Below are 13129 nucleotides of genomic sequence, written 5' to 3' on the forward strand. Positions count from 1 at the left end.
AATGAGAATGGAAATTGAGTTGAGGAGCACCAGCGTGGTCAGCAGGCTGGTCAGAGAGCCCATGAGAGCGAGGGTCTGCGGAGCTCTCTGGCACTAGGCTGGCCTTACTGCTTTCTGTTCACCTCCATCTAGATCGTTACACCGTGTCCTAACTGCTTGCGACGCGAGCAACAGAATGCGACATCGCATTCAATATTGCTGTCCTAACTGAAACCGTTAAATGTCCTGTTCTGTTACGTCATTTGTCTATATTCCCAACTGAAGACAGACGCCTGTCAACGCGAGCGACAGGAGGAGAATAGGAACAGGGCGAGCGTCAAAAGGGCAGTTAAAACGTCGCGCCGCCTCGCGCTGCGTCGCTCGCGTCCAGTCAGGACATAACAACAGAAAACAAAGACAAAGCAATGGAACGCATTTTGTCGCTGACGCTCGCTCGCGCCGCGTGTAGTTAGGACACGGTGTTATGGTGCATTCGTTTGTGGTCGGAGGTGGCAAGTCGCAAGTGGCAAAATACCTACCTCCGACCTGTGTGCATTCGAGCTATAGCGAATAATAAGATGATGATATGATATGATATTGACATCAGCCGGCAACTGGGGGCTGAGAAACATATCCGAATTTGCGACGAGGAAGTGCGAGTTCATGCGGTGTTTTATTTAATCATTCCTAGTAGCAAGTCGCAATTTGCCACCTCCCAGTTATAAACGAACGCACCATTAGTCCCCTGAAGGAGAACTGCCCCAGCTAGCAGGGAATGGTCCCACAACATCGGCTAACATTCCCTGTTCTGCTGTTTTAAAGAAAATATTTTAATCTAATATTCAAAGAACCTTTTAAGGATGTTTACTATTTAAAATAATGTTTCTATACCGTTAAAAGTTAACAAAGGAAGAACGTTTTAGGTGCAACATCCTGAGGATGTTTTGGGGATGTTGTTAAGGTAACAGATTATAGAATGTTCTTCTATAAAACATTCCTACAATGGTACATGATAACAAAGGAAGAATATTCTCAAAGCAACATTTTGAAAATGTTTTCAGGATGTTATAAGGTCGCAAATTACAGAACATTTTTTAATAAAGCGTTCCCACAATGTTATATGATAACAAAGGAAGATCATTCTCAAAGCAACATTTGGAAAATGTTTGCAGGATGTTATTAAGGCCTCAGATATAAGAATGTTCTTTACAAAACATTCCTATAATGTGATGTTAACATAAGAATAACTTATAACATAAGAATAACTCTCCCTGATCCAAGTCCCAGACACATGATAACACCAGCCAGGCCTGGGCCCAGCCCCAACACTAACCCTACCCAGCCCAACACCAACACCAGCTCAACACCAGCCCAGGCCTGGACCCAGCCCCAACACTAACCCTACCCAGCCCAGGCCCAACACCAGCCCAACCCAGCCCCAACCCCAACACCAGTCCAACCCAGCCCCAGGCCCAACACCAGTCCAACCCAGCCCCAGGCCCAACACCAGCCCAACCCAGCCCCAGCCCCAACACCAGTCCAACCCAGCCCAAGACCCAACACCAGCCCAACCCAGCCCCAGCCCCAACACCAGTCCAACCCAGCCCAAGACCCAACACCAGCCCAACCCAGCCCCAACCCCAACACCAGCCCAATCCAGCCCCAACCCCAACACCAGCCCAATCCAGCCCCAGGCCCAACACCAGCCCAACCCAGCCCCAGGCCCAACACCAGCCCAACACCAGCCCAACCCAGCCCCAACCCCAACACCAGTCCAACCCAGCCCCAGGCCCAACACCAGTCCAACCCAGCCCCAGACCCAGGCCCAACACCAGCCCAACCCAGCCCCAACCCCAACACCAGCCCAATCCAGCCCCAACCCCAACACCAGCCCAATCCAGCCCCAGGCCCAACACCAGCCCAACCCAGCCCCAGGCCCAACACCAGCCCAACACCAGCCCAACCCAGCCCCAACACCAGTCCAACCCAGCCCCAGACCCAGGCCCAACACCAGCCCAACCCAGCCCCAACCCCAACACCAGCCCAATCCAGCCCCAGGCCCAACACCAGCCCAACCCAGCCCCAGGCCCAACACCAGCCCAACACCAGTCCAACCCAGCCCCAGCCCCAGCCTCCGCCCCGCCCGGCCCCGGCCTCAGACAGCCTCCCACACTCACAGGTGACGGTGAGGCAGGTGCGCCCCTCCTGGGAGCCCGAGGGGTGCAGGTGGAAGATGCAGGTGTAGCAGCCCTCGTCCCTGAAGCCCACCCGGCGGATGGTGACGGCGGAGGTGTCCTTCTGGGACGGGGCCAGCTCCACGTGCTGCTGGCCGCTCACGCTGTCCGTCTGGCCCGGCTGGTAGGACAGCAGCGTCTGGTTCTGGACGTCCAGCCAGCGGACCTGCCTCACGGAGTCGCCGCGGCCGCGCGACACGCTGCAGCTCAGGGTGAAGGGCTGGTCCACCGGCGCCTCCTGCTGGGGGGGAGCGGCCACCCGACCTGAGATACAGAATGAAGGCGGAGTCTTTTAGTCAGAGTCATGAAGGCGGAGTCTTTTAGTCAGAGTCAACACACGGATCGCACACCTGCAGCAGGTTTTAAAAATATTTTTTAAATATAGTTTAGCCCAGTGGTGTAGTGGAGGTTATATGGAGGTATACCCACTTCTTTATCCATGGACCCACAGTAAACCCGCTGCTTTAAACGCCACTAATGTAAAAACTGTAACATTTCTGCAACGTTATACCCACTTCTTTACTCAACACTACACCCCTGGTTTAGCCTGTTAATGACACTCACCCTGCAGTCTGACCGCCAGCAGGAAGGACACACACAGCTGCAGGCATCTCTTCAGGGAAGCCTCGGAAATCATGGTCTACGATCGGGAGAGAGAGAGAGAGAGAGAGAGAGGGAGAGAGAGAGAGAGAGAGAGAGAGAGGGAGAGGGAGAGAGAGAGGAGCAGAGCTGGAGCGGAGAGGCAGGGGTCGAGAGCCAGTCAAAGACGTAACTCACGCAACAATGAACAATGAACAGAGAGTACAACGACCAGCATCGAGAGAGAGAGAGAGAGAGAGAGAGAGAGGGAGAGAGAGAGAGGGAGGGAGAGAGAGAGAGAGAGAGAGAGAGAGGGAGGGAGAGGGAGAGGGAGAGGGAGAGGGAGAGAGAGAGAGAGGGAGGGAGAGGGAGAGAGAGAGAGAGAGGGAGGGAGAGGGAGAGAGAGAGAGAGAGAGAGACCGACAGGCTGCTGCAACATGGTCCCAGTCGCAGAGGTGACATGGCCTACAACCATAGATCCCAACTCCTCAACTTACGGGGTGAGTCGAACCGTAGACTGTGGCTTTCTTCAGGGTCTCCGGCTCAGGCCAGCGTCATCTTACGCTTGTCTGTCAGTCAGTCTGTCTGTCAGTCTGTCTGTCACTCTCCTAGAGAAGACCAAGAGAGAGACCACAACCAGGTGAAGAGAACACAGATACTGATCTCCACCACAGCTCCAGGTTGAGCCAATATCAACACATGTCTTGGTTGATTCAGTAGAATGCCCAACATGCAGAGTGACCTAAAGGATGGGCATTTATTTTGCTGTCCAACTGAATGAACACACACCTCCAAGCAGGAAAAAGAGAGCCGTCTCACCCAACTGTAAAGGGTGACTGATAAGAGGTCTTTTCTGCCCTATAGCTGTTCTCAGCACAATAACATATGACTCTTCAGAGCCTTACCAGAATCATCATATATCAATGACAATCCGATCTGTGTGTTGCTTTACACCACAAGCCTTATAATGTAGGCCTATCTCATCTAAAATGTGATTTTTTTTTATTCAAATAAAAGTTTATACAGAAATGTGTCATTTTGATAGGCTACAGTTCAATGACTGAAAAGCATGCATTTTGCACTCAACAGAAAATTAAATAGGTTTCATTCTCAAACCATCTTCATGAATCACAGCTTTAGGCTGAAAGTCCATGTTCATAATAGCATGGCTCAGTAGACCAATAAATAATGTTTTACAGCAAAATAAAGCTTCTCTTTTTCTTAGCCTACTTGAACTTCAGCTCGAACTTTCATACTATTCAGGTAGGTCTCGGATAACTATTAGACGAAATTAATGTCCAAGTATCAAAATTACATCTTAAAGTGTAGAGATGTATCAATGTAGGCTACCATTGTCACTTGAAAATAGCAGCCTACAAATGCATCTTACCTCTGATGTGCTGCGCTGTGTCCCTGGCTGTAGGCTGGAAATCCACTGACTTCTGCGGTGAAATCCCGCCCATCCCTGCCTGAAGGATGGGCTGGAACAGGCATCTCTCTGAAATCACACCCGAGACAGTGGTGGCTCCGAAACATAATATTCGTCTTTGACAATATCACCTGGTTGTCACCCACTATGTTCTAAATGCTACACTTTTTAGAAGAACTTTTCTTTAGCGCGCTAATCCGCACGGAAGATATGTGGTGCGATCCTTGTGGGAAGGGCGCCCTCTTGCGGAATAGGTTTACATAACAGTCCAAGAAGACTGATAACGTCCATTGAAACCAACGTGTGCTCTGCTCTTGATTATTTGGGGTTGAAATCTGAACCAGGTGCTGCAGGGTGATCAAGTGTTGTCTTCAGTGCAGTGGGATATATTCTAAATGTATGGGGTAGAATATGTATGGGGTAGAATACCAGTAGTCTAAAATATAGTTTTGTTCATTTTTCATGTGTGAAATATTTTATTGTAGGCAATGTGCCATGCCTTGGAAATAGCCTAAACAATTGGACATTCATGGAATGAGAAAATGATGAATTGGGGGGGATCAAACAGAAGTACAAATTACAATGAGACTTATCATTTTGATTAATACACACTTTAATGCAATAAGTACAATAAGCCACAGGGGTTTCGTGATGGCTGCCTATCATCGTCCTCACTTTGGGTCTTCGGTGTAGTGGTAAATACAGAGGTGGGTATTGTGGAGTGCAGAGTTTATCCAACTTGTTTCCCCTCATTGATTAATACAGTTGATCAGGAAATAGGTGAGTAAACTCTCAACCTCATTTTCAAGATGTGGGAAAACTGAGTTTACATGGGTTGACCCTCCACCCCTGGGATCCATAATGGATGTTGTTCATTTCTCTGATGAAAAGTTTTATTCCTTGAATAATATTCCTTTGTAAGGCTACATCACATGATCACTGCAGATTTCTTGGACTAGTAGATTCTAGTGTTCTCACGTAGAAACCATCTATGCAGTAACCAAAACTGAGTGGGATCCACGCTCTGTTTAAACAACATTTTTGAACCCTGACCGTGACGTAATGAACATAAATGTATGACGTCACGGTTCAATAATCTCACCGATCAGTCAATTTTCAAACATAACTCCGTGATTTGTGGCTAAACTATACATTTTCTGCTACTGTGTGCATCATATGCCTACATGAAAACGAGTGAAGCGACTTATCCCATCCGGTTGATAAATATCAAATTAGGTAAGATTACTAATAATTATTAAGCCTATACTTAATAATATGCTTTGATAGCATAAGATAGCTAGTTACCTAACTTATGGTACCCTGTCGATCCGTGTTTCTGCCCTTTTGCCCGCGAATACCTCAGCCAAAAAGTAACTGACTCCAAAAACGACATACCATTAACAACCTGAAAGCATTTCTTAGCTTCATATGTGCGTATTTAGTTGTATAAATAGTATTTAGTTGTATAAATAGGACCGCAAATCATCAATGTGAATTTTGCCTGCGATTCTACGGCAACGCGAGGAGGGCAGGTTCGCCTGGCTGGAAATTGATGTGATGGTCGCAACGAAGTTGAACCTTACAACCGGGATGAAATAATGGGTTAGCTATTGTAGCTAGTAGTAGCATTCAAAACTGAAGTATTGTATCTGTTTGTGCAGGTTGTGAAGCACAATCCTCAGAATAGAGAGATGGAGAAGAAAGAGCCAGGTCAAGCTCCAAAGAAGCATAAGTTTAAGACTGACAAGGTAAGATGATGGTAGACAGAGCTAGAGCTAGAATGCTATTGGTGAGTTTGCTCCAACTTGGTTTGACATTTGGTTAATGCTTCATTTCAGGCTAAGAACAGTGCAAAGAAGACCAAGCGTGCTTCCAAAACTAATAGTGGTGAGATGTGTTATTATATGTTCTCTTTGGTCTATGCTTATTGTGGCCTAAATGTAGTGAAGTGAATGTAGTTCAGTGCGTCTACAGTAGATTTCATTATAATGATGACAAGAATGATGAAGATAGTAGCCCTAAATCTCAACTGTGAATCCCAATGATGAGGCGTAAATCATGTGTGAAAGCTGACTGCTTTGTTTTAGCTCCCCGTGCGTCACCCAGAGCCATGAGGAGGGGGGGCAGGAAGGAGAAAAGCAGGACGGTCATGGACCTCCCGGAGGAGAGGGGTGGCAGGAGTTCTGCTGCCCCCTCAGAGTCTAGGGATGTGTGCTTCCCTGTCCTGATTAACTTCTTGAACAGCCTGTCAGATGAGTGAGTACAATGAACTTCTCTCGTCCCTTGTCTGTAACAAGCCTGCGAAGCTGCAAGTCTGAGCTGTTGGTAAACAAATGACCATGATTCCTTGTTTCTTTCTCAGACAATGGAGAACCCTCTGGCACTGCGTTAGCAACCCTGTGAGTTCATATCAATATTTTTTATAACGATAGAGATGCATTGAACAATTGTCGATGAAACAACGGACTAATGTGGTTATTATGTTGCCTGGTATTCCCTTATTTTATCACAGCCCCATGACAAAGCTTCTTCTCAGTTCAGCTGTCTTCTCTGTTCCATATAGGAGTCCAGGGAGAAGTTCTTCCAGGTGTGTCAGAGTACTGTGAAAGTAATCGCAGAGACAGTCTTCCGGCTCTTGGTCCCAGCCATCATGGAGGTGTTGCAGCAGATGGACCGGGAGGACCCTGGGTCAGTCAGCTCCTCCAGGGCCAGCCGAAAGCTGGACGACCTCAACAGAGAGTGTACCAGCCTGAAATGGAAAGGCTTGGGGACCCAGCACTTAACCAAGCCTGCCTCAGCTTCCTCCAGGAGGTAAGTTACGGTTTCAATGTAGTGGTGACTGAAGGCTAATGGTGGGTTTGAGGTCTAGTCTTCCACTTGCCAGGCGGCTCAAACCTGCATTTGATGCTGATGTAGCCATTGCTAGTCCGCCAGTTCAGCAATTGCCCCCAAAACCCTTTGAATTGAACCCGAGTTGTCACTGAGAATTTGCACAAAAGAATGAAATTATATTTTGAAAAATAAGTTAATGAACACTGGAAATGTAACATGTTTTTGAGAAAATTGCATATACAGTACCTGTATACATGCAATATATGACTGAATGCACAACTGAGTATACAGTAATCCCAGTGTAAAATACACACACTAACAGGTGCAATTCCTTGTGTTTGTTAAAGGGACTCCCAAGCCTCCACTCAGGCAGCTGAGATTGACGACCCGCTGAAAACCCTCTTTGGGGTCACTGAGGACTCCATCCTGGAGTCTCTGCCGGCCACATCGACCTCCAGGTCACCCGAGCTGACCCGTGCGATGGTGGGGGAGGTTGTCGCCCAAATTAACAGCAGCATATCTGTAGTGGTCTCCCACACATGCCTGGGAAGATCCTCTCCTGGGACCGGATTCAGTCAGATGGTCACGCAGGTCACCAAGCAGATGGTCAGAGTGATCAGTGCTGGCCTCCAGAGGTTTGGCATGACCAAGAAGCCAGGTTCAAAGATGGAGACGACCGCCTCAGAGCAGACTCCCTCAGAGGCATTGAAGGAGCTGGACTTTCCCCTGGATCCTGTGGCTGGCGAGGTGGTGACGACCATGGCGGATGCCTTGGAGAGCTGTCAGGATGTGCCGGGAAGTGGACAGGGTGCAGTGGAGGTACTGCGAGAGATCGCTCACAAGATCAGCATCCTGAAACCCCAAAGGAGTGATACTAACGGCTCTGCTAAGATGGCTGCCATGGGCTCTGAGGCAAGTATCAATATGGAAGTCATGTCCAGCCCAGACTTCCAGGAGAACGCCTCCAGAGCTGTCAGGGAGGTCCTGAAGAGACAAGCCTCATCACTCTCTGTACGTCCTTCTCAAGGCGCCGGTGTGGCTGCCAGTCGGACCGACGTCCTTGGCTCAGTGTCTCCCACACCGTGCCTCTCTGTGGCCCAGGCAGAGTCGGCAGCCTCTCTGATAGTCCAGAGCTTTGTTAGCGACCTGGAGGAGTGTATTCGCTCTGAGCGCGATGGAGCGCCCACGAGGAGGACACTGTTTTCAGAGGCGCAGAGGGTTTGTTTGTTAATGCAGGCTAGGCTGAAGAGTCTCTTCAGACAGCCGGTTTCCCCTCAGGCGAAGGGTGTAAGCAGGACTGCCATCCCCGAGGAGCCCCAAGCTGTGGAAATGGAGACTCTCTTTACCAGCGACACTCACGGACAGAGTGATACAACAGAGCTCCATCCTGTGGACGGTGAGGAACTAGAGCCATGCACCCAAGAGGTCCTGTGTATGGTCCTGGCGGCCTACAGATTAGAAGACACCGAGGCTGTACGCTCCCCTGTGGCAAGTAGGGGCGTGTCCCCTGAACACAGTCATCCTCCACTGTACATGGACCAGCTCATAGGTCAGCTTGACAGCCTGACCAATTCAAGCTATGGACCACCAGGCTCTGAGTACAGAAACCCAGCTATATGCTCTTCAGCCCCTGTCCTGCCCAGCATAAAGAAGCTTTCCAGTGAGAGCTTCCTAAACAAAGCCAGAGATGGGGTCACTGAGGTGCTCTTGAGGAACTCTGAAAGGAATTTATCATCTGCCACAACCACATTATTTGCCGTAACCTCCACTAGCCCTAAGCACTCTGTCAGCAGTCAGGCTGACATGCCCCCATCTGAGACTCAAATTGAAGATAAGGCATCTGAGATAATCCAGTTGTTTGTCTCTGATGTTATACAGAGTGCCCAGGCTATTGGGGCCGGAGATATGCAGGGACAGGCTGATGTTGACCAGCCACTACTGCCTGAGACGGATGCTACAATATCCAGCCACAATGACTCTCCCACAGTATGCCCACGCAGAATGGGGGCAATATTCTCTGCCACCATGAAGCTCTATCAAAACCTTCAGGGAAAGTTGGCAGAGGTTTTCACCCAAAGGCCCTCGGTCAAGCCCAGTCAATCCACGCTGACCTTGTTGAAACGACTAAAGAAGTCATCAGTGAGATATTGATCACCTACAAGGCCCAGGTGGACAAAGTCAGAGCTTGCCCATCCACGGCGAGCTTGTCATCGGAGGAGTCCACGGCAGCTGGAGAGTTCGTACAGGACATCCTCACCCAGCTGGAGGGGTTCACCACCTCCCGTAGTCCATCACCTCCCGAGGATATAACCACTACACCTCTAGGTTCGGGGAAGTCCTCTCCTCGGCTTAGCACCAAGATGAGCATCGGTCTGACACTGCCGATAGACAGCCTCACCAGTCCCGAATTCAAATGCAAAGCCACAACCGCAGTCAGTAGTGTACTACTCAGAATGTCTAGTGAACTGTATGGTTTGGGATCGGAACCCAGCAGTCAGCCTGTGCAGGACAATATTCAGACTGTCCCAGAACCAACTCTCACCTCACTAGATGTTAGGTCTGAGGCAACAGAGCTTGTGGACACCTTTGTAGAAGACATGAGGCGCCTAGTAAGTGAGACAGCCGTTTACCACAAGGCTGCATATTTCCCTGCAACCCTTCGGGTTGTGAAGAGGCTTCAGGCCAAGCTGAAGGATTTCTATGGGAGATTATTGGCCGTTAGGCCCACGAGAGACACAAGTAGTAGAGTCCCACCACAAGGCGAGCAGCTTCAGGAGCAGGCTCGGGCTACCTCTGCACCTGCCGGGATCCGGCTGTCCTTAGGAGCCAGTAAGAGCCAGCCCGTTCTGACAGGGGGCAGGTCCGTCGAGGAGGTCGCTCTTCGTCGTGGTCAGAGCGAGAGCTCTCGACCAATGATGGCTCTCTCCACACCTAAGATCAGCCAGGCCCACCTTGACACTACAACAAAGGAGGTCATCAGGGAGATTGTTGTGTTACACAGGGAAATGCAGGTGTCACAAGAGGAGGGGTTGCCTGTTGTTGGAGACGGACCCAGTTTTGTGGAGAACATCATGGGATGCTTAGACAACATCTCATCCGCTCGATCGTCAACATTACCACTTAGCGCTTCCCCTGAGGAGATTATCCAGCAGCTGTCCTGTGGGAACTTTCAGGCCAAAGCCACCGAACAGTTGAAGGGTGTTCTCCTGAGATCTATTCGTGGCTTAACCCCGGCCAGCTCTAAGTCGTTTAGCCAAACGGGGTCATATCTGTTAAGAAGCTCCACCACAACGTCCGACAGCAGTCTGGACTCTGCTGTGGTGGAGATCTATGGGGCCGTTGTGGACGGTGTAAAGGCCCTGCTGCATACCAGCGAGTCGATCAGGGTGACTGAAATCCCGTGGCCCGCGGACTCTGTCCCGCTACGTCAGACCTCCGAGTCCTCCTCCGGCTCCGTGTCCGAAGCGTCCGTACGCGCTGAGTCACAGAGAGGGATCACAGTGTCTGAGGTAAGCATGTGGTTTGCCACGCAGCAGCTGTATCAAAGTCTGCGGAGGAAGCTGAACAGTTTCCTCAACACGCACAAAGAGACGGCTTCGGAAAACGACGCAGCTCCCTTAGCCGAGGCCAAGGAAAAAATCAGCGAGATCCTGGTCTGCATCCAGGAGGGGATGTCCAGATGTGAGGAGGAGAAGGAGACCCCTGGGAAACACTGGCAGCTCCGCAGCATGGTGGGAGCCATGATAGAAACCCTGGATGGGATCACGCTTGATGATGAGCCACAGAGAACCACCTCTGCTACATCCTCCTCCTCCAAAAAGAAGACCCCGGAAGACATGTTCCTATCCCTCCCTGGCACCCCCATCCCCAGTGAGGTCCCAGTCGTTACACCAGTCATCAGGAGCACCACTATTGACACGGCTGAGGACAGAGAGCTAGAAGTGACAGCTAAAAATGTGGTCAGCATGATCCTGGAGCACGTGGATCCAGCGGCTCTTCGGCAAGCCACATCTCCAGGAGAGGATGCCGCGGCCCACAGGAGGCTGGAGCAGCTGATCCCACGGGGGGTGATCAAGAACCTCTCACGAGACCTGGTTGATAGGCTTCAAGTTCTGATGTTGCTCCAGAGAGACGTCTACCTCATGGAGACAGTGGGGGCGGGGAGGAGTGTCTCTGACACCCTGCTGTCCAGATGTCGGAAGATACGGATGCAGACACAGAGGCGGTTCCCCTCCGAGCTGATCTACAGCTTCGCCGAGGAGTCGGTGAAACGTCTGCTACTCCCGCTCCTCCTCCCGGCGACGACCTCCCAGAATGTCGCACCGCCATTCCAAGTGTCCAGCCACGGATTCCTGCGCCCGTCCTCCTCCTCCGGTAGCTCCGCGGAGTCAAACTGCTCACATCTGTACAGCGACACCGTGAGTCTTTTCACCCGAGTGATGGTCCATCAGGTGATGGACACCCTGTCTCAGGACTCGGAGACCAAGAGGGAGCTGGACCTGGCCACTGTGTTGGACACTGATACTGCGGACGTGGTAAAAAGTCCACTCGGTGTGGAGGACACGACGCAGAAGAAGGCGAAGGGGAGATTCCGATTCTGGCGCAGGTTTTGCTTCAGCTTCAAGGTATGGCCCATATATTCTAGTTCAAATGTTCAAATAATTTTATACACATTGCACAACTTGCCATATATGAAAAGTAGAGCTTAGTCTATCTGCTTATTTCAATGTTATTCCAAAATTCTTCACTAACTAGCGCTCCAAGACTGGCCTGACAGCAGAGCATCATACCAAAGAGTCAGGGTCTTTTGAGGAGAGACACTGCGTCCGTAAGTCAATAAACCATGATGTGGCCCCACTAACAAGTGGCACAAAAGTGTTCATATGAAACGAAATATATATATTTTTTAATATGGAAGTGAAATTAAACTGTCTCTTCCTCCTCCATAGAATCCAAGACTGTTCAGGATGAAAAGGCAGAGGAGAGACCAGCCCGACGGTCTCTTCTGAAGAGGATGTTCTCCGCAATGATCTGCCACAATGAATGAATGACATGCCTGCAGTCCTTTCAATAAGTCATCTCAATAGAATTATTCACTTTATCCTCCAATAAATACTATACAATTGCATTCATTCAATCATTGTAATAATTATTTTTTCTGAATCTTAATTCTGTTTTCTGAGGCCACATACAGACTGTATATTGTTGCATATTAAGACTCTCAGACATGTTGACAGTGCCAGATTGATCAGTGAGGTGTAAACACTCAGAGATGTAGTAGATTGAATGCTTTAGTTTGGTTCATTGCATGTTTTATTTAAACTTGAACTCTGACTCCACCTCTCTCCAAATCAAGTCTCCTGCTCCACCGAGCATGTGTGCTAGTGGCCAGGTCCAGTAGTCATCCTGTAGTTTCAACAATAAATCATGACTAGGCTGTATCTGCCTCGATATTCCTCTCACCTCCTGTTCAGCTCACAGCTTACACACCCATCCCTAGGGTAGACTTGTCTGAGTCAGCTTGGAGTAGCAGTGCATGCATAGCCACACAAGGGGGCGCTAGTAACTTGCGAGTGTGTCACCCAACCATGACCCAAGACAGTAGACTAGAGTTGCCACTGTAGAACTCAAGTAGCCTACCCAACCTCTTTACTTAATTGAGTCAAAGTAGTTAGTGCTTCAGAACTTTGAAACTAAGTATAATACCAAGTATGATACTGTATGAAATAATAGTATCTAGCCTAATGAAAGAGGCATATCATGTGAAAGAGGCATATCATGACATCCACTAAAAATTTGCTGAGAACATAGTAATAGCCTCATGCTCATTGGGAGGTTACTACACATTGACTGACTTCATCATCTCAGATTTAAGGTGTATTGAAGGGAATCTGCTCAGCTCCACAGCTGTGGGTCTACAAGATCAGGTTCAGATATAAAGAGTGCCATCCATGTGGATTCATTACCACACTGCCTGTACAATGTGCTTGTATCCATTACAGGAAAAGAGGGAAGCAGGTGAGACCATTTCTGACAAACACTTTTATAACCCCTTAAAATATACAGGTTTGTGTTG

At 49.3% G+C, this 13129-nt stretch overlaps 1 protein-coding gene across 1 annotated transcript in view; it reads right to left on the bottom strand.

The window, feature by feature from the left end:
* LOC311313406 (OX-2 membrane glycoprotein) overlaps positions 1-2850 on the bottom strand; it is a gene marked incomplete at both ends in the record, with an annotated part of 19073 nt that extends 16223 nt beyond the window's left edge. Inside the window, 2 exons of the mRNA XM_084443531.1 lie at positions 2157-2477; positions 2778-2850. Coding sequence (XP_084299657.1) covers positions 2157-2477; positions 2778-2850 — 394 coding nt within the window. The remainder of the gene's footprint in view (positions 1-2156; positions 2478-2777) is intronic.
* Positions 2851-13129: the final 10279 nt, after the last annotated feature.

This window comes from Borostomias antarcticus (assembly GCF_949987555.1).
Source record: "Borostomias antarcticus genome assembly, chromosome: 9".
NCBI lineage: Eukaryota > Metazoa > Chordata > Actinopteri > Stomiiformes > Stomiidae > Borostomias > Borostomias antarcticus.